This window comes from Salmo salar, chromosome 22 (assembly GCF_965601325.2).
Source record: "Salmo salar chromosome 22, fSalSal1, whole genome shotgun sequence".
In the NCBI taxonomy this organism is placed as follows: Eukaryota; Metazoa; Chordata; class Actinopteri; order Salmoniformes; family Salmonidae; genus Salmo; species Salmo salar.
The window spans coordinates 4,275,556-4,298,608 of record NC_138312.1 but is presented as its reverse complement, the minus strand read 5'-3'; the positions used below and the strand labels follow the sequence as shown (position 1 = coordinate 4,298,608).

Below are 23,053 nucleotides of genomic sequence, written 5' to 3'. Positions count from 1 at the left end.
TGGAAAAGCCAAGAGAATGCTTTACATTTATACATCCGGTGGAATTTCTGTCTCATTGTTCTGTCTGTGAAATTAAATGACACGTGTGAATCATGACAGGGTACAAACTTGAGCCGACTGCGAGCTGGGGTAGGCTAGGTCGTTTCACGTCTCAGGCCCTCGGAGGAAGCCGATAGAGAAAGGGGTGAATTTGCTGTTAAAAAGGCAAATCCAGGAGGCAAATCCAGGAGGGTGGCAGGCGAACATAACAAATGATTCTACTCGTTCACAAAGAGACAGGCGTGGTTAGAAACTCCGATCAAGAATAGGCCTATAAGCGTTCTGAGCTTTGATCAATGCTGGGAATAATATTTAGATGTTGATCCGTAATTGATTTCTTTATTGTGTATAAAATATAGAAATAGGATATATATATATTTTTTTTTACAAATTAGGAAATATTACCCAGGTCCGGATCGGATCTCGTCCTCATATGTAGTTACAGCTCTGTGTGCAGGTTATGCTTTTAATATGACTGAAGGCTCTACTACCGACTGAAGCGATGCGCTCGCCTTCAACCACCAATTTCACGGCACTGTTTGTTTGCGCATGGCCAGTCGCTCTGGAGGTCTTTCCGTCTCACTCGCAACCGGCATCTTTGTACAAAAAAAAATATTATCACTGGTGCGTCAACACCTGGGGTAGGTTTTCCTTTATTGCGTTTAATATTGATATATCAAGAGAGTAGTAGGCCGTCTGTTTTTTTATGCATAGGATGTTTGTTATAGTATTGTAGGCTAATGTGATTCTTGTTGAATATTTGTCCTCTTTGATTCATTGACGCATAGGCCTATATATAGATATCGACCTCTTAAAACGTAACATATCATTTAATAAATAGGCCACGTTATTGTGATGGTCATCAAGGTCATGCCAGTGTTGATTGTGCACTGTTTTTAAAAACTATTAAACCTCTATCGTGTGCTAAAATTGAAGGGATTTCATGATATGTAGACCTAATTCATATAGAAAATGTGTCAGTAGCCGACTGTTTGAGGTAAATATTTAGCCTACAGCCTATTGTCACACAGCTAGACCCTCGTCAATCTCTAGATCTGGTAGTCTACAATTAGCAGATGAGCTATGATTATGATAATGAAAAAGGCTGTTCTTGTTAATAATATATAAACGTTTTTTGGCTCTCTCCACCCCGTTTACAGCAGTAGCACTACATGGTGGCGTTCCATCGAGCTTAAATGGTGCGAGGGATGCATTTATTCCCAAATAAATAGTCTACAATCTGCGAATCAACAGTGAAGTGTTTAATATACGTATGATTAAAATAGCCTATATGGATCAGTAAATGCGGGTTTGGATTGTTAACATTGCCAGCGTTCAATGTGATCAGTGCACTTCTAGGCAGTGTTTTGCCTGATTAAGAAATGCGCTCTCCATGACCAAGGTTTACACACTTCAATGCTTTAATTTGAAATAATTATTGTTTCGTGACGGCTGCATATGTTATTCTATCTCATTTAAAGAAATATATTGTGGCCTTTGTTAACCTAGAATATTCTATTTCGATTTAAATTACGTTTAGATTTCACTAAATATGGTGGACTATTCAAATTTGAGAGGCAGGCACAGCATGCGTAATAGCCTACATGTCAATGTCTATTTCATAATTTCATAAATTCCTGCAGGTGTTCAGCAAAATAATTAAGGGCGGCATAATTTAACGACATGAGCAGATCCACTGAATGTCGATGGAGTCTGTGAATGCCGTAGAGCTCCATGAATTGGGGGATGGGGACAAGCGCGCTGCCTGCGAGGCCGCTACAACTCCGGGACAAGGACCTCGGACAGCGCCCAGAGCTGGAATCGAGAACACGTCATATCAGGAAGAAGAGCACGAGATGAGGTTCAGTGACCCAGCCAGCTCGAGTGTTCATCGGTCCATGTCTAATGATAGGGGCTACCAGACACAACCCCAGCCTTTCCAGCGAAATGAGCTGTCACCCAGGTCTGAGGAGGGCCATGTGACTGACTTCAATGACCATTCTGTCGACTATGGGTTCATATCTGCCCTGGTGTTCTTGGTGGGTGGAATAGTACTGGTAATCATTGCATACACCATCCCTCGAGAGGCTAAGGTCAACCCAGACCTGGTGTCAGCTCGTCAGATGGAGAAACTGGAGATGTACTACGCACAACTGGGCTCGCACCTCGACAAGTGTATCATAGCAGGCCTGGGACTGTTGACTCTAGGGGGGATGCTCTTGTCCATCTTGCTAATGGTGTCCATATGCAAAGGTGAGCTGTACCGCCAGAGGACTTTTGTCCAACCCAGGAAGACGTACGGGTCGATTCACCTGCGGATGAGACAGTTGGGCGAGGGGGGAGAATCTATTGTTGAATGTGAACCTAGTCACACTGGCACCACAGCTCCAGCCACAAGTACAAATGGAACAGAGATGTCCAGTGGGACCCGACAGGAGTAGCACAATCTGAGCACGTTTCTATCCACAGACTGTGTGAAGGGTTGTAATCATTGCTTGAGGGGCTTTGTGAAAAGTGAAGAAAGCAAGGTAAGCTGAATGTGGTTAAGACTAAGAGCACATCTGGAACTACACATCATGTATTGTTGGATGTAGGATCAAATCAGAGACTGAGATGGATCTGAAAAGCACAATGGGCATCCTTGAGGAACTCATTGTATAGGCTAACTTGACATGCTGTAAACAGATGGCTATCAGCATCTTTTCAAGACTTGAATATTTGTCTGGATAATATATTTATCACATTGTTAATGAACAAAACATATACAATATGTATAGGCCTACAAATGCTGTTGTTGTTATTATTATCATGTAAGGATACAATGCCTTAAAAAGTTGGTCACTGTAAATTGTGTACACATATGCTAACATACTAAGCTCATGTGAGCCAATAAGCCAAGTTAAATATGTAGCAACTCACTGGAGCGACTTAACCTGTTGGTTGTTATTATAACGTGGTCTTGGCAAGAATATACAGCAGCACAAACAAAAACATCTAAGCAAGTGAAATGTTAGATATGCATCAGAGGCTTTGGGACAGGTTTTTGCTGAATTTAAGAAAACAACAGATTATTTTATTTCATAATGATGTAGAAATATATATACCAAATGTGGAGAACCGGCACAACTTTTCCTCCAAAATGTGTTAAGGAGAATGTCCACACACACACCATCATGCAAGGTCTTGACCAAAGAAATGGGGTCATAATTATATACTATAATTGTCCCAGTTGTTTGCTACAAATTTAGCCTTTTATCTTTAAAAATACATTAGAGCCATTTGGTAACATAGATCATATATAATAGAAGTCCTTATGAAACTTTGCAATGGAATAATGGAGCTGGAAGAATAAATCTCTCTCTTTCTCTCCCCCTCTCTCTCTTTTCAAATCAGCATGTTAAACAGCAGCCGCACAATATTTATTTATTATAAATATCAAACATTCATGATAATGGAATATATCGCCTCCAGATAACAGTTATTATCCAAATGAAATATTACTATAGACCAAATTATTTCATGCAAACCAAAGGCCTTTTCAAATGATTTAATGGAGAAAGCTAATCACTTCTAAAGAAAGTGGTAAGAATAAAGTACTAGTAATACAGATTCTGATTTTCTTACCATCTGATGATGCATTACATATAGAGCAACTGAATGAGACAATTTATAAGGCTCAGAAAGCATATTAATGATTAAAAGCTAAGGCTCCTTTAACATCAACTGAGGCTTTGGAAATGTTTCTTCTCTTACAATTCAACTGCGAAGTTGATATCCCTTCAGTGTATGTAATACATGTAATAGCCCAACATAAAAACAAATCTAAATCAGAGTGTATTAGTCACATGCACAGGGTTGCAGATGTGTTTGTAGGGTACATTGAAATTCGTATGCTCAGAGCTCCAACAATGCAGGTCAAAGAGAAGTGAGTGAAACAATAATAACAAATAATAATAGTAATAATACTAAGTAAAATAACATAAAATAATCAAATAATTCAAATGCCGTGTTGTACACTCATTGTTGGTCTCTATATTGGCAAGTGCACTTTTGGAAAGGAGGAGCACATTTTCCTGGAAGAAATTACAAATATCTGGCTTACTGGTATTAGCCATATATACTGTAAGTTATGTAAAGGTGGCCATTGTTTTCATTTTGAATCATGGAGTTAATATTATATTCACAACAAATATAGACAATATATCAGAGAATTAAGTTTACAGATATTTAACAACTATTTCTATACAGTATATATACAGAACCATTGTTGGATCAATGTAACGTAGAAAATATTTGACCTCCACAATTGTAGCTGTTCACGTCATAGGCCTACTCATAAGTATGGTACATTGATGAAACTTGCAGAGCAATCTAGCTGTAGATATCAGTTCAAGGTTTTAGGTGGCTTTTTCTTATAATGGTGTTTTCAACAATCAATAAAGTGTCTGTCTATAGGTTATGACCAAGAGTAATGTTGCATTGCTTGTTATTGAAACTGTTAAAAAGAGAGGATCCGTTGAATGTCCATGTTAATCTGATTGTGTTTGATGAATGTTAGGTAATGTTGTATTACTACAGAGATGTTGGACTCATAAAGGCCCTGCTAGTCTAAGTTTTCAGTTATTACATGTGAATACATACATTTCACATATGCACAACTGGAATACACTTCAATACCTTCTCACTTATTTTGGGTACCAGTCTGTTTTTGCCATCATGTCACTCTTTGTCATGCCAAAGATGACAAGGAGTTGACATGATAGCACCAACACGATCTGAGACTAGGCTACTTCTCACTCAAGGATCATGAATGAATGTAAACTATCCCAAAAGGTGAACAACTGTGGCATCACAATAATGCTCACAGTATTTATGTATTATGGTTGATGCAATACTGATGTATGTTGACATTTGACGATTGAATGTCGGTTAGCATGATATCATCTTCACATTTTACACACAAAAACCACACAAGAACTTATGTTATCACAATTACAGTTGAAGTTGAAAGTTTACATACACCTTCACCAAATACATTTAAACTCCGTTTTTCACAATTCCTTTTTCACATTTAATCCTAGTAAAATTCCCTGTCTTAGGTCAGTTAGGATCACCACTTTATTTTAAGAATGTGAAATGTCAGAATAATAGTAGAGAGAATTATTTATTTCAGCTTTTATTTCTTTCATCACATTCCCAGTGGGTCAGAAGTTTACATACACTCAATTAGTATTTGTTAGCATTGCCTTTAAATTGTTTAACTCTGGTCAAACATTTTGGGTAGCCTTCCACAAGCTTCCCACAATAAGTTGGATGAATTTAGGCCCATTCCTCCTGACAGAGCTGGTGTAACTGAGTCAGGTTTGTAGGCCTCCTTGCTCGCACATGCTTTTTCAGTTCTGCCCACAAATTGTCTATAGGATTGAGGTCAGGGCTTTGTGATGGCCACTCCAATACCTCGACTTTGTTGTCCTTAGGCCATTTTTCCACAACTTTGGAAGTATGCTTGGGGTCATTGTCCATTTGGAAGACCCATTTGCGACCAAGATTTAACTTCCCGACTGATGTCTTGAGATGTTGCTTCAATAAATCCACATAATTTTCCTGCCTCATGATGCCATCTATTTTGTGAGGTGCACCAGTCCCTCCTGCAGCAAAGCACCCCCACAACATGATGATGCCACCCCCGTGCTTCACGGTTGGGATGGTGTTCTTCAGCTTGCAAGCGTCCCCTTTTTCCTCCAAACATAATGATGGTCATTATGGCCAAATAGTTCTATTTTTGTTTCATCAGAACAGAGGACATTTCTCCAAAAAGTACGATCTTTGTCCCCGTGTGCAGTTGCAAACCGTAGTCTGGCTTTTTTAATGGCGGTTTCGGAGTAGTGGCTTCTTCCTTGCTGAGCGGCCTTTCAGGTTATGTCGATATAGGACTGGTTTTACTGTGGATATAGATACTTTTGTACCTGTTTACTCCAGCATCTTCACAAGGTCCTCTGCTGTTGTTCTGGGATTGATTTGCACTTTTCGCACCAAAGTACATTCATCTTTAGGAGACAGAACGTGTCACCTTCCTGAGCGGTATGACGGCTGTGTGGTCCCATGGTGTTTATACTTGCGTACTATTGTTTGTACAGATGAACGTGGTACCTTCAGGCATTTGGAAATGTCTCTCAAGGATGAACCAGACTTGTGGAGGTCTACAATTATTTTCTGAGGTCTTGGTTGATTTCTTTTGGATTTTCCCACGATGTCAAGCAAAGAGGCACTGAGTTTGAAGGTAGGCCTTGAAATACATCCACAGGTACACCTCCTATTGACTCAAATGATGTCAATTAGCCTAACAGAAGCTTCTAAAGCCATGAATTCATTTTCTGGAATTTTCCAAGCTGTATAAAGGCACAGTCAACTTAGTGTATTTAAACTTCTGACCCACTGGAATTGTGATACAGTGAATTATAAGTTAAATAATCTGTAAACAAATGTTGGAAAAATTACATGTGTCATGCACAAAGTAGATGTCCTAACCGACTTGTCAAACTATAGTTTATTAACAAGACATTTGTGGAGTGGTTGAAAAACAAGTTTAATTGACTCCAACCTAAGTGTATGTAAACTTCCGACTTCAACTGTACATTCTCATCAAGATAGCCGCCACACTGTATTCCAAACAATCCTGTTTGTTTTGGCTTCATCTTAAAGTGTAGAAATGCCCTCAATGTTTAAAACAATCGAGGACACAAAACCTTTAAGAAAGTGGATACATCCAGAGACCTTGGAAAACTGACCAGTGATAATTATTAACCCATAATAATGATCAGCACAGCAAAATTAACTAGCATGTTTGAGGATCAGTAAAGGACAACTATGTATACCATCGACTGTTAGCCAATGTGTGTCTTGTTCTTAAGGAGCAGTCATACAGTTACTTAGTGATGAAGTCTTATGTGGCGATAGAAGAGTAACAGAGAGTAAGCTGTTGAAACTGCATGTGTGTTTTGTGAGATATTGTGAAAATCCAATGCCCCATTTTTGTTGCATTTATGATATATCTAAGAGCTGTATATGTGACAATTTTTAAGAATAATTTCAGTATGACAAATAAACCTTTGTTGCTGTTGTTTCTATTCTCTCTTTTGTACTTGTCTATTGTGTCCTCTTTATTGTTTCTCTTAGTGGTTGACTCTCAGTTATTCTTGCTGCTTATCAGCCCAATATGAACATTCAGCTCCATCTGTGGACTTGTAAATAAGACTGGCCGGTGATAAAAGGGGTTATCTGATTGGTGGGATTGATATAGGAAGGGGAACGCGGGCAGGGTTGGATTTTCTATAGTGTATTGAATACCTCTTGTATCATCTTTAATTCCTGATTTGTCAGTACCAGTTTGCATGACATCGTACTGTGGTAGAAAGTCCCTCTCTGAAGCCTTGTTCACATTTTCCATGGTGACTGCATTCGGCTAGTTCAGAGTTGGGGTCAATCCCCCCCCCCCCACCACACAAATGTTACGCTATTATACTCATTTTGCCATGAGGCAGAGAGAAAATGTTGCTCTTTTAAAGCAAATTTTCTGCAATTCTACACATATTGCAATGGGGGAGAGAGAAAAATGTTACGTTTTATAGCTAATCTCATGCTATTCAACCATTTTTTTGCAATGAGGCTGAGAGAATTTTGCATTTTTAAAGCTAAGTTTCCCAAAACCTACAACAAAAGTGTGTGCTGTTGGGGGTACTCGAGGACTGGTTGGGAAACACTGATATAGACGATGTCACCATAATCTATAACCGGTATGAATGTCGACTGATTTATTTGTTTTCTACTATTTAATGAAAGGCATGACCTATTCCTAGAACAGAGGCCATAAATACACTGCTCAAAAAAATAAAGGGAACACTTAAACAACACAATGTAACTCCAAGCCAATCACACTTCTGTGAAATCAAACTGTCCACTTAGGAAGCAACACTGACTGACAATAAATTTCACATGCTGTTGTGCAAATAGAATAGGCAACAGGTGGAATTTATAGGCAATTAGCAAGACACCCCCAATAAAGGAGTGGTTCTGCAGGTGGGGACCACAGACCACTTCTCAGTTCCTATGCTTCCTGGCTGATGTTTTGGTCACTTTTGAATGCTGGCGGTGCTTTCACTCTAGTGGTAGCATGAGACGGAGTCTACAACCCACACAAGTGGCTCAGGTAGTGCAGCTCATCCAGGATGGCACATCAATGCGAGCTGTGGCAAGAAGGTTTGCTGTGTCTGTCAGCGTAGTGTCCAGAGCATGGAGGTGCTACCAGGAGACAGGCCAGTACATCAGGAGACGTGGAGGAGGCCGTAGGAGGTCAACAACCCAGCAGCAGGACCGCTACCTCCGCCTTTCATTCAGATCTAGGATGTGTTGGTTAAGTGTTCCCTTTATTTTTTTGAGCAGTATATAAAGAAAGGGAATCTGAATCTGCACAAAGTCCTATGAAATTAAGTTGTATCAATTTAACGTTTTCATTTCAATAGAATGTTCATGATGAGACCGACAACTGCTGATAGACGTAGCTGAGCGCAGAATAACTGACGAAAATTTACGAACGCGTGTCAGTTAACCTTGGCAAAAAAGCGTAATACATTTTTTGCCTACAGCACAGTTGCAGTCATCAACGCTCTGGATGACAAAAAAACAGCCTAACCAGCTCTGCTAGGGCGAGTAAAATGGTCAGAGTGAGCTGTTCTCTCATTTGTGTCTGGAAGTAGCTGGTAAGCTAGCCAACATAGCCAGATAGCTTGGGTGTTTGACTGCTGCTGTTGGGTCAAAACACTCGGATCAACCCTACTCCTCGGCCAGAGTGTCCAATGTGTGCGCTAAATACTCAGGGAGCGAAAAACTCTGAATTTTCAAACAGACAATATGACAAAGCTCAGAGTTTACGAACTCCCAGAGCACACTCTGGCACTCCAGATTAAATTAGCCTTTAGTCTTGAAATCTTTGGTTGTTTAGTACATGGCCTCACATGTGAATCCTTAAAGAGGTGGGTGGGGCTAAGGCTTAATAGGGTGTGAATGATGCTGAATGGGTGTATACAAAGACGAGCTCTCCAGTAGGTGTACCAAACCATTCAAGTGCCATTTTCTCAAATGTAAAAAATACACTTTTAAATTTTGATACATAAGACCGAATCGAGTCGTCGGTCACATTTAGAAGGGACCTGGTACCAGATTGTAATACCTAAGAATGCTCATTCTATACAATGGGGATCCCCTTCAAACCAATAAAAGATATAGCAAAGTAGTATGTCACATGATACAAGGCTCAATTGAAAAGTTAAATCCCAGCTAACAACAAATGTTCCCACAACTTTAGAGGACATTCCCTTAATGTCAAATAGAACTTACCCAGAATGTGGTTACCGTGGTCTCAGAATTTCAGATATTAATGTTCTCGACATATTTCATGGGATCGTTGCAAGAACATTCATGTGTCCAGTATCCTGTTTGGCCCTGTCCGGGGGTTTCATCGGATGGGGCCACAGTGTCTCCTGACCCCTCCTGTCTCAGCCTCCAGTATTTATGCTGCAGTAGTTTATGTGTCGGGGGGCAAGGGTCAGTCTGTCACATCTGGAGTATTTCTCTTGTCTTTTCCGGTGTCCTGTGTGAATTTAAATATGCTCTCTCTAATTCTCTCTTTCTTTCTCTCTTTCTTTCTTTCTTTCTTTCTCTCTCTCCGGAGGACCTGAGCCCTAGGACCATGCCTCAGGACTACCTGGCTTGATGACTCCTTGCTGTCCCCAGTTCATCTGGCCGTGCTGCTGCTCCAGTTCCAACTGTTCTGCCTGCAGCTATGGAACCCTGACCTGTTCACCGGATGTGCTACCTGTCCCAGACCTGCTTGAACCCTGACCTGTTCACCGGATGTGCTACCTGTCCCAGACCTGCTGTTTTCAACTCTCTAGAGACAGCAGGAGCGGTAGAGATACTCTCAAAGATCGGCTATGAAAAAGCCAACTGACACTTACTCTTGTGTTACTGACTTGTTGCACCCTCGACAACTACTATGATTATTATTATTTGACCATGATGGTCATTTATGAACATTTGCACATCTAGGCCATGTGCTGTTATAATCTCCACCCGGCACAGCCAGAAGAGGACTGGCCACCCCTCATAGCCTGGTTCCTCTCTAGGTTTCTTCCTAGGTTTTGGCCTTTCTCGGGAGTTTTTCCTAGCCACCGTGCTTCTACACCTGCATTGCTTGCTGTTTGGGGTTTTAGGCTGGGTTTCTGTACAGCACTTTGAGATATCAGCTGATGTAAGAAGGGCTATATAAATACATTTGATTTGATTTGATATTCAGTGCTTTAGAGAATATTCAATCTATGTCCCACCAAATATACACAGAACATGGTTGCCATTTTCTCAGAACATATGATATTAATGTTCTTGACACATTTCATGGGAACGTTGCAAGAACATTTAGTGCCCCTAAAAACACATCATGTATTTTTACTGTTACCACACAAGGCCCTGATTGGTGAACCACTGATCCATTCATAGTTATTTGTCTGTTGGCAAGGTTAGGGATACTCACTCACACACACAGTGCTTTTAAGGCTAGGGCTGATTTTAAGGTTTTACTGCTAACCTACAAAACATTAAATGGACTTGCTCCTACCAATCTCTCTGATTTGGTCCTGCTGTATATGCCTACACGTACGCTACGGTCACAAGATGCTCTCCTCCTTATTGGCCCTAGAAATTCAAAGCAAACAGCTGGAGGCAAGGCTTTCTCCTATAGAACTCAATTTTTATGGAATGGTCTGCCTATCGATGTGAGAGACGCAGACTCGGTCTCGACCTTGAAGTCTTTAGTGAAGACTCATATCTTCAGTAGGTCCTATGATTGAGTGTAGACTGGCCAAGGGGTGCGAAGGTGAACGGCAAGGCACTAGCATGATGAACAGCTCTTGCTATCTCTGCCTGGTTGGCTTCCCTCTCTCCACTGATATTCTCTGCCTCTGACCCTATTACTGGGGCTGAGTCACTGGCTTACTAGTGCTCTTCCATGCCGTCCATAGGAGAGGTGTGTCACGTCGTGCCAGGCTTTTTTGTGCTATATTCGACTTGAGTGGGTTGAGTCACTGACGTGATCTTCCTGTCCGGTGGTGCACCCCCTCAGGCTCATGCGGTGGAGGAGAATTTTGTGGGCTGTACTCAGCCTTGTCTAAGGGTAGTAAGTTGGTGGTCTGTTAATACCCATCTAGTGGTGTGGGGACTCTGCTGTGGCAAAGCAGGTGGGGTTATATCCTGCCTGGTTGGCCCTGTCCTGGGGTATTGTCGGACATGGCCACAGTGTCCCCCGACCCACCCGGTCATGCTGGTCACCTGGTCATGCTGTTGCTCCAGTTTCAACTGTTCTGCCTGTGGCTCTGGAACCCTGACCCATTCACCGGACGTGCTACCTTGTCCCGGACCTGCTGTTTTCGACTCTCGCTCTCTCTCTCTCTCTCTCTCTCTCTCTCTTTCTATACCATACCTGCTGTCTCAACCTCTGAATGCTCAGCTATGAAAAGCCAACTGACATTTACTCCTGAGTTGCTGACCTTTTGCACCCTCTACAACCACTGTGATTTTTATTTGATCCTGTTTGTCATGTATGAACGTTTGAACATCTTGATTAACAATCTGGCCTTAATGGCCATGTACTCATAATGGCCATGTACTCTTAATGGCCATGTACACAGCCAGAAGAGGACTGGCTACCCCTCGGAGCCTGGTTCCTCTCTAGGTTTCTTCCTAAGTTCCTGCCTTTCTAGGGAGTTGTTCCTTGTCACTGTGCTTCTACATCTGCATTGCTTGCTGTTTGGTGTTTTAGGCTGGGTTTCTGTATAAGCACTTTGTGACATCTGCTGATATCAAAAGGGCTTTATAAATACATTTGATTGCTTGATTAATCAAACCGAATCACACCGATCCTTTATCGTATCGGAGCATGCATCTAGATATGTATCGAATCATCTTGAAAGTGAAAGATGCACATCCTTAAAGTTTACCCATTACCCACCTTTTTTACCACTACATCACTGATGTTAATATAAAATCGTAAGTAATATTCAAATAATTAATCTAATAATACGATCATCTGTGTGCTCCATTGATGTCTGTTTGTGCGGAATCTGAAAAGTAATGCCTAGGAATGCAAATGTGAATGCTATGTAATTTGAGAAAAGAGATCTTTATGTAGAGTTGATGATTTTGTGCAATTCATCATTACAACTGACTAAACAGTCTCTGATGCTACGTGTCAGTGTGAATCATTTCTCACATGTCCCCCCCTTTCAGGGGTATAATGTTACAATTGTATAGCTAATAGGCTATGTGTTTGTAGATAGACTGAGGTGAATGAATTTACAGCAGCTAATGTGATAATGGCTTTTTGATAATGTTTTTGCTTTTCTCTAAGTAGCATTTTTAAATTGCATACAAATTAGCCTGTACCCTTCCGGATTTAGTTAGTAAATAAATAGTTCAGATGTATTTTATTAGCCTACCTGAATGAATTGAAAAGATGTTGTTGTCACGTCCTGACCAGTAAAGGGGTTATTTGTAATTAGAGTTTGGTCAGGACGTGGCAGGGGGTATTTGTTTTATATGGTTTTGAGTGTGTGTTTAGGTAGAGGGGCGTTTGATTTATGTTTCCGGGGTTTTTGGTTTAGTTCTATGTTGTATATTTCTATGTCTGTTTCTAGGGTGTTTATTTCTATGTTTAGTAATTGGGATTAGGGCCTTCAATTGGAGGCAGCTGGTTATCGATGCCTCTGATTGAAGGTCCTATAATTAGGAGTATGTTTGTTTTGGGAATTGTGGGAGGTTGTTCTTAGCACGGCTGTATTTAGCATGCAAGACTGTTAGTTTGTTGATTGTTTTGTGTATTTAAGTGTTCACTAATAAAGTTAGGATGAGCACTCGACCCGCTGCGCCTTGGTCCATTTACTATGACGATCGTGACAGTTGTTCAAGAAATTGCCTTAAGGTATAGGCTATAAAGCTGAGTATAGGCTAAGTAAAAAGCAAGTGACACCAATAGCTGAAACAGGTAGACTAGGACTTAATTTGCATATTGAATGAAGTGTCCTAAGTCAATGACATCTCTGACATCAATGCCTAAACATAGGCCTATCATTGACTTCTTGATATTTAGACCACTTACCCTAATCCATCACCCTTAGAAAAAATTGTTATTTGGTCTTGTCCTTGTCGGAGAACTCTTTAGTGAATGAGAGGTCTTGTCCTTCCACCCACAAATAAACATTTTAAAAGCCATTTTCTTCATAGAGGTTCCAAAGACCTCATCTCAGATGAAAAGGGTTCCATGTAAACCTTAGGGTTCCATGTAAACCTTAGGGTTCCTGTAGAAGGTAAAGTGGAACCCTGTGGAACCCTTATCTGGGAGTTGTTCTTTGGAACCCTATCATGGAAAAATGCTTTGAAAAAGGTTTTATAACATCTGATATAATTTTGTCAAGCCAATGAATTTACATTATGAGGTCCACATCCCTTGTACTGCTTGGCTAAATTACAAAACATGTTTTTTAAGTCCTTGTATGCAGGAAACGCCCTTCTCAGAGGGAAATCAATTCACAGGCTAAATATTCTAAGCAGCGTATCTTCCGATGTCTCCACTTTGATATTAGCCTATTACATTGGTGGATGTACTAGGATTCAGAAATTGAGAAGTGGTGGGATTGCCATGGAAACTGAGGAATCAAGCCAAGGCTATGCATTATCTATACTTCCATCCCATCTTAGGTCCAGCTCTTTTAAATAACATTATGCGAATAACATTTTCTACTATTGTTATCATTGATATAGGAAAGTGTAGTCTAAAGGATTATGGCCTATAAAATGATATAAACTGCCAGGGAATGAGGGCTAATTTGTTACTGTAGCTAAAAGCATGGACTATAATCAGGCTCAATTCAGTTTGCATGTTTACAAATTACAGTATCTCTACATCATCATGAATTCCTAATGTCATGACGTGGCCCTCTTTGGGTACAGCGAGCACCATCCCCTCTCTCTCTCGCTCTCTCTCTCTCTCTCTCTCTCTCTCTCTCTCTCTCTCTCTCTCTCGCTCTCACCACCTCTCTCTTCCCCCTACACCCAGGCTCTGTTATCGCAGGTCATAAATTCCTAGAGGAGTCTCTCTCCTCATGGCCATGCAGTATAGAGAGAGTGAGTTTCACAGGAGAACAAAGGAACCTCTTCCACATCACAGAACTTGAGAACTGAACAGTGTCCATGTTTTGGAGAATGTGTACATGGTCGGGGGAGAATCCAGCTATGACCGGTCCATTTCGTTTAATGTTTGTGAAACTCATGAAAGACAATACAGCCACATTACCATAACTCTGTTTATACAAGAGTCTCAGTTGTGAGGCTTGCATCTAATTGTTGTATAAAATGAATGAGTAAAGGTGAAACTATTTGTGAAATTATGTAATGTGATTTTTAAACTGTTTAATGAAGGAAACTCCAATTCCCTTTGGAGTTTAACTAAGTCATAGGCCTGCCCCATGAGCACAGGCATTGATCTGGCGTCATTAGACAGCCCCTTCCTACTGTTCTGGATATAACCCCCACCTTGGGAATTTCCCAGTAGACCAGTACCTCAATCACAGAGGGAGCTAAGGTTTGAGTAGAGACCATGCGTACCTCGACCATCGAGGGAGCTAAGGTTGTAATGGTTGCTGAACCTTTTAACCATACCACGTGGTTAAACTCTGAGACTATCGATCCGACAGAATAAGAGCTACTCTTCGATACTAATTACTAGTCTGCAGCTAGAAATTATGTGCCCGTGAATGCGAGGACTGACAACCGCTGAAACATCTATTCTATAAGAATATTTCTAAATGGGACTCTGAAGTATTCATTCTAACCATGGAAGGGAGAGAGAGGTCGGACAAACTTTCCAATGGAAAGACGGACGATTCCAACAGAGATCACAACGACACACTGAGCGTAAATATATATAGATTGCAATTATTCCCGAATGAGTGAGCGTTCATGTGCAAAGGTTTAGCATTTCAATGAATATAATTATCAAGAGTGTCGTGACTCATTTGCGTAATTCCCGCCTTTCTCAGTCTACACCCACTTCCCTTTTGTCCACCAAAGCTGTAATATCGGTTTATCCCACTAGGGAACCTCCCCTATCATTTCCTTGTAACCATATGTACTACTGTTTGTTTGTGCATTTCTGTGATTATTTAGTTAGTTAATAAATAAATGATTGAGACAATTGATGTATGGACGATTCATAGTGAAAACTGGGTTTGTGCAGATAACCAAGAATTTACAATGTTTGGAATGAGAATAACGTGAGGTAAAGAATAATTCATTACTTAGAAAACTAATTGATCAGATTTTTTAACTGTTTAATGAAGGAAACTCCAATTCCCTTTGGAGTTTAACTAAGTCATAGGCCTGCCCCATGAGCACAGACATTGTATTTGTATTAGGAAAATTATCACTTTGTAATCTGAATATTTTCCTTGGTGCCCTGACTTCCTAGTTAATTACATTTACATGATTAGAATTATCACGTAATAATAATTACAGAGAATTGATTTGATAAAATAACAGTCTTCATTTTAGTGATGCCAAAGACACAACACTAATTTCGTTCCTCCACAAATCTGTCATTCTAAGTATATGCATCTAATACAAGAATCTGACAACTGTCTTCAGGATGCAAGTGTAATGGAGGCAATTTGGTGACCACATTCGCGTATGAGTAACTTAACCCTAAAGAGTTGATTTGGCTTAGCAGGCTAGTGCTGTCATCTAGCACACAGGAGACCTGGGTTTTCACCCTGGCTGTCACATTGGTGTCGTGACCCAGTTGGGTCTGTGTGGAGGAGGTCAAAGGGGGGTATAATGGAGGTGATATGGTGACCATGAGCCAATTTATATTTAAACATTTAATTCACCTTTATTTTGAGACATTGAGACCAATATCTAGTTTACAAGGGAGCCCTGCATATACACAATTTACAAATACAGCATAAGACAAATATACAAGATTATAAAACATACTCAAGAGAAACAATCATATTCCTCAGCAAAGAGGTCCTCAATCAGCAATTTGAACTGTCTGAGATGCACCAGTACATTAGTTAGTTGTAGATTGTTCCATACATGGGGTGCCTATTTGGCTTAAAGAGCAACTGTCCCTAATGACCAACTTCTCATTTCGAAAACAGTTTATGTGGCATCGATATGAGTCAGAAACATCTATTCTTCTGTGAAAATTGACTACAAAGTGTAAATAGGACAACTTTGGTCATAAAGTCAGTCTTGTCGAGATTTGTCAGACTTGTGGTCATGACTGCATAAATGAAGGTTGGGTTTGTTTCAATTCTGCCCACATGCGTCAATGACTTAACCTCAAACCAACTATAAATTGTAGAAATGTATAACGGTCCATACCTACCCCGGATATAGGCTATCCAAAGTCAAACTAACTTTGCCACGGTCGCACACCAGCTGGCTGAAGCAAATTGGCTAAATAATTTGTCTAACTCTTCCCACCTGCGAACACACACATGAGACACAAATCAAACCATACCCCGAAATCAACTCACGTTTGAATTCAGTCATGGCCGCTAGAATTTCTTAATGAACCAAATCTAAAACGAGGTCAAATCAGGAAGCGCAGTCACTCTTTAAAGCTGAGATCTGCATAAGGTGAAACTGGTCGCCCCCTGTCGCATTTCTTATTGTTTTGTTTTTGTTTTTGAAACTGGGTAGAGGAGAATCCTGCGGCAATGATGTGCAATAATGGTATTCGTTGTTTGAAGTAACTACATTGTTGTTGAAATATTGCAAACAGACGTAGGAGTTTCACAGCTACGGATTCCAGCTTTAATGGTATGATGCACAATAGGTTGAAAACCTGACCATACAGTACATTGAACAGTCTCTCTCAGCATGTGTCTGTCTTATTCACCAACAGCTCCCCTACCTAATTAAACCACTGTTAATTTTCAAAACCCCAGTTGAAGTCAAGTAATGAGACCAACTCAGTGGCCTTGTGGTTACAGTGTTGGCCCTGAGATTGGAAGATTTGAGGTTTGATCCCAGTTGAGTCATACCGAAGACTGTAAAAATGCTCTTTGCTTGGCATTCAGTATTAAGGCCCTACAACGGACTAGTCCAGCACAGGGGGTGTAATTTCACATCAGCTGCCTCATGCTACAGAAACAGGAGATGGGCTCCTGCATTATAGCTCGGACAAGGCTTACTTACATGAGTCATGACCATATAGTGCCTCAGCTTCGTGCCTTACAGCAACAAGCAGCAACAACTGCATCATAGCAAGATAAGCCTATAACAAAATATTTGGCCTGTTGTTATAATGTGATAGTCTTAGACTTAGAGCAATGTATAGGATACATCATCAAAATCATCATTTTTTTCCCTACCCTGAAACAAACCAACAACAAACCAGGTAGGGCTAAATCAAATCAAATCACATTTTATTGGTCACATACACATGGTTAGCAGATGTTAATGCGAGTGTAGCGAAATGCTTGTGTTATGAGTTATGTAAATACATGTGATATGAGTAATGTAGGATACGTAAACATTATTAAAGTGGCATTATGAAGAGTGGCATTGTATAAAGTGACTAGTGATCCATTTACTAAAGTGGCCAGTGATTGGGTCTCAATGTAGGCAGCAGCCTCTCTGAGTTAGTGATTACTGTTTAGCAGTCTGATGGCCTTGAGATAGAAGCTGTTTTTCAGTCTCTCGTTCCCAGCTTTGATGCACCTGTATTGAACTCATCTTCTGGATGGTAGCGGTGTGACCAGGCAGTGTGAGACATAGAGTAGGTGAACAGATGATCTCTGCATGTGTGGTTCCCACCGTGAAGCATGGAGGAGGAGGTGTGAAGGTGTGGGGGTGCTTTGCTGGTGATACTGTCCAGAGATTTATTTAGAATTCAAGGCACACTGAACCAGCATGGCTACGACAGCATTCTGCAGTGATACGCCATCCCATCTGGTTTGCACTTAGTGGGACTATCATTTGATTTTCAACAGGACAATGACCCAACACACCTCCAGACTGTGTAAGGGCTAATTGACCAAGAAGGAGAGTGATGGAGTGCTGCATCAGATGACCTGGCCTTCACAATCACCCGACCTCAACTCAATTGAGTTTGTTTGGGATGAGTTGAGAGTGAAGGAAAAGCAGCTAACAAGTGCTCAGCATATGTGGGAACTCCTTCAAGACTGTTGGAAAAGCATTCAAGGTGAAGCTGGTTGAGAGTGTGCAAAGCTGTCATCAAGGCATAGGGTGGCTACTTTGAAGAATCTAAAATCTAAAATATATTTTGATTTGTTTAACACTTTTTTGTTTACTACATGATTCCATATGTGTTATTTCATGGTATTGATGTCTTCATTATTATTCTTTAATATAAAAAAATATAAAAATAAAGAAAAGCCCTTGAATAAGTAGGTGTGTCCAAACGTTTGACTGGTACTGTATATTAAAGCTCACTCTGTATGTTGCCTGTACGTTGTCAATGGACCTAGTGGTGCATTCTGGGTAGGGAGCGAGATGGAGATGGCCAAGTGATGGAAAATCTGATAGAAGTTAAAGATCTGGTGTGCCTGAATGATGGCCGAGGGACTAGGATTGATGTAGTTACAGGGAAAGAGTCTACATTGGACCTCACTCTGGTATCTAGTGCGATTGCAGGAATCTGTTAATGGGAGGAGTCGACAGTAGGGAGTGATCATTACCCCATAGTATGCACAGTAGGCCAAAGGGAGGAGGAGGTGTCAGTGGATGGAGTAGGCAGGTGGGTGTTTGAAAGAGCAAAGTGGGATCAGTTTCAGGAGTTAAGTGAGTGGGTGATGGCTCGGGTGGGTTTGAGAGGGGAAGTGGATAGTATGAATAACTGGGTGAGAGCAGCTTTAGTGGGGGCAGCTACTGAGGCGATACCTAAGAGTTCAGGAAGGAGGAGGAGGAGGAAAGCAGTCCCGTGGTGGTTGGAGGAGAGTGGGGGCAATGGTGAGGAGTAGGAACAGGGCATTTAGAGTACTGAAAAGGACACATAACTTCAAACATCTGATTCAGTATAAGCAGGCCCAGGCTTTGGTGAGGAGAACTATTCGTCAGGCAAAGAGGTCATGTTGGCGTCGGTTCTGTGACACCATTGGAAGTGTGACACCAGTGGGGGATGATTAAGAGGATGAGCTTAGTGGAGTCTGCCACTAGCACAGTCAGTGTAGGTCTGTGCCTCGACCTAGGTTGGGCAAAATTAAAGATGGCGGTGTTCGCCTTAGCAATCTCACTAGAATAAAGACCTCCTCCATTCCTGTCATTATTGAAAGAGATTGTGATACCTCACATCTCAAAATAGGGCTACTTAATGTTAGATCCCTCACTTCCAAGGCAGTTATAGTCAATTAACTAATCACTGATCATAATCTTGATGTGATTGGCCTGACTGAAACATGGCTTAAGCCTGATGAATTTACTGTGTTAAATGAGGCCTCACCCCCTGGTTACACTAGTGACCATATCCCCCGCGCATCCCGCAAAGGCGGAGGTGCTGCTAACATTTACGATAGCAAATTTCAATTTACAAAAAAACAACAACAACGACGTTTTCGTCTTTTGAGCTTCTAGTCATGAAATCTATGCAGCCTACTCAATCACTTTTTATAGCTACTGTTTACAGGCCTCCTGGGCCATATGCAGCGTTCCTCACTGAGTTCCCTGAATTCCTATCGGACCTTGTAGTCATCGCAGATAATATTCAAGCTGCATACTGTGCTTGGCCGTCCTATGTTGAACATAATAAACGGCTCTCTATCCACCGGATGTGTTCCAAACTCACTAAAAGTGGCAGTAATAAAGCCTCTCTTGAAAAAGCCAAATCTTGACCCAGAAATTATAAAAAACTATCGGCCTATATCGAATCTTCCATTCCTCACAAAAATGTTTGAAAAAGCTGTTGCGCAGCAACTCACTGCCTTCCTGAAGACAAACAATGTATACGAAACGCATGTTTACTGACAATGTATACTGAGACTGCACTTGTGAAGGTGGTAAATGACCTTTTAATGACGTCAGACTGAGGCTCTGCATCTGTCCTCGTGCTCCTAGATCTTAGTGCTGCTTTTGATACCATCGATCACCACAGTCTTTTGGAGAGATTGGAAACCCAAATTGGTCTACATGGACAAGTTCTGGCCTGGTTTAGATCTTATCTGTTGGAAAGATATCAGTTTGTCTATATCAATGGTTTGTCCTCTGACAAATCAACTGTAAATTTCGGTGTTCCTCAAGGTTCTGTTTTAGGATCACTATTGTTTTCACTATATATTTTACCTCTTGGGGATGTCATTCGAAAACATAATGTTAAATTTCACTGCTATGCGGATGACACACAGCTGTACATTTCAATGAAACATGGTGAAGCCCCAAAATTGCCCTCGCTAGTGTTTCAGACATAAGGAAGTGGATGGCTGCAAACCTTCTACTTTTAAACTCGGACAAAACAGAGATGCTTGTTCTAGGTCCCAAGAAACAAAGAGATCTTCTGTTGAATCTGACAATTAATCTGGATGGTTGTACAGTCGTCTCAAATAAAACTGTGAAGGACCTCTGCGTTACTCTGGACACTGATCTCTCTTTTGAAGAACATATCAAGACTGTTTCAAGGACAGCTTTTTTCCATCTACGTAACATTGCAAAAATCAGAAACTTTCTGTCCAAAAATGATGCAGAAAAATGTATCCATGCTTCTGTTACTTCTAGGTTGGACTACTGCAATGCTCTACTTTCCGGCTACCCGGATAAAGAACTAAATAAACTTCAGTTAGTGCTAAATACGGCAGCTAGAATCCTGACTAGAACCAAAAAATGTGATCATATTACTCCAGTGCTAGCCTCCCTACACTGGCTTCCTGTTAAGGCAAGGGCTGATTTCAAGGTTTTACTGCTAACCTACAAAGCATTACATGGGCTTGCTCCTACCTATCTTTCTGATTTGGTCCTGCCGTACATATCTACACAAACGCTACGGTCACAAGACGCGGGCCCCCTAATTGTCCCTAGAATTTCTAAGCAAACAGCTGGAGGCAGGGCTTTCTCCTATAGAGCTCCATTTTTATGGAATGGTCCTACCCATGTGAGAGACGCAGACTCAGTCTCAACCTTTAAGTCTTTACTGAAGACTCATCTCTTCAGTAGGTCCTATGATTAAGTGTAGTCTGGCCCAGGGGTGTGAAGGTGAACGGAAAGGCTGGAGCAACGAACCGCCCTTGCTGTCTCTGCCTGGCCGGTTCCCCTCTCTCCACTTGGATTCTCTGCCTCTAACCCTATTACAGGGGCTGAGTCACTGGCTTACTGGTATTCTTCCATGCCGTCCCTGGGAGGGGTGCGTCACTTGAGTGGGTTGAGTCACTGACGTGGTCTTCCTGTCTAGGTTGGCGCCCCCTCCCCCTTGGGTTGTGCTGTGGCGGAGATCTTTGTGGGCTATACTCGGCCTTGTCTCAGGATGGTAAGTTTGTGGTTGGAGATATCCTTCCAGTGGTGTGGGGGCTGTGCTTTGGCAAAGTGGGTGGGGTTATATCCTGCTTGTTTGGCCCTCCCCGGGGGTTTCATCGGATGGGGCCACAGTGTTTCCTGACCCCTCCTGTCTCAGCCTCCAGTATTTATGCTGCAGTAGTTTATGTGTCGGGGGGCTAGGGTCAGTCTGTTACATCTGGAGTATTTCTCTTGTCTTATCCCGTGTCCTGTGTGAATTGAAATATGCTCTCTCTAATTGTCTCTTTCTTTCTCTCTTTCTTTCTTTCTCTCTCTCGGAGGACCTGAGCCTTAGGACCATGCCTCAGGACTACCTGGCATGATGACTCCTTGCTGTCCCCAGTCCACCTGGCCGTGCTGCTGCTCCAGTTTCAACTGTTCTGCCTGCGGCTATGGAACCCTGACCTGTTCACTGGACGTGCTACCTGACCCAGACCTGCTGTCCCAGACCTGCTGGAACCCTGACCTGTTCACCGGACGTGCTACCTGTCCCAGACCTGCTGTCCCAGACCTGCTGGAACCCTGACCTGTTCACCGGATGTGCTACCTGTCCCAGACCTGCTGTTTTCAACTCTCTAGAGACAGCAGGAGCGGTAGAGATACTCTCAAAGATCGGCTATGAAAAAGCCAACTGACACTTACTCTTGAGTTGCTGACTTGTTGCACCCTCGACAACTACTATGATTATTATTATTTTACTATGCTGGTCATTTATGAACATTTGAACATCTTGGCCATGTGCTATTATAATCTCCACCCGGCACAGCCAGAAGAGGACTGGCCACCCCTCATAGCCTGGTTCCTCTCTAGGTTTCTTCCTAGGTTTTGGCCTTTCTAGGGAGTTTTTCCTAGCCACCGTGCTTCAACACCTGCATTGCTTGCTGTTTGGAGTTTTAGGCTGGGTTTCTGTACAGCACTTTGAGATATCAGCTGATGTAAGAAGGGCTATATAAATACATTTGATTTGATTTGATTTGATGAGGGGGGTCAGAAGGGAGTGGGATTATCCAGTGTTGATGAGTGGGAAGGATGTGGCAGTAACAGATGAGGAGAAGGCAGAGATGATGGCGAAAGCGTTTGTCCAAATGCATAGCTCGGCAAATTAGTCAAAAGAGGGGGAGAGAGAGAACGGGAGAGGAGCATCCGGGACTGCTGGATAGGAGGGAGGATGTAAATGATGCGTTGAATGCACCATTTACTATGGCAGAGGTGAAAAGGGCAATAGGTAAGGCTGGGTTAACTTCACCTGGGAAAGATGATGTGTGCTATGTTATGTTGACCCATCTTAGTGATGAGGCACTGGATGAGGTATTGGTGTTGTACAACAGAGTGTGGGAGGAGGGGAAACTACCAGGCAGCTGGAAGGAGGCAGTAGTGGTACCAATCCGGAAGCCAGGGAAGGACC

At 41.7% G+C, this 23,053-nt stretch overlaps 1 protein-coding gene across 1 annotated transcript; it reads left to right on the top strand.

Annotated features, from left to right (window-relative positions):
* Positions 1 to 462: 462 nt before the first annotated feature.
* Positions 463 to 7,171, top strand: tmem74b (transmembrane protein 74B). Its single transcript, XM_014165879.3, has 2 exons — positions 463 to 680; positions 1,683 to 7,171. The coding sequence occupies exon 2, from the start codon at positions 1,740 to 1,742 to the stop codon at positions 2,478 to 2,480; it is 741 nt and encodes a 246-aa protein (XP_014021354.1). The 5' UTR covers positions 463 to 680; positions 1,683 to 1,739; the 3' UTR covers positions 2,481 to 7,171.
* The last annotated feature ends 15,882 nt before the right edge of the window (positions 7,172 to 23,053 follow it).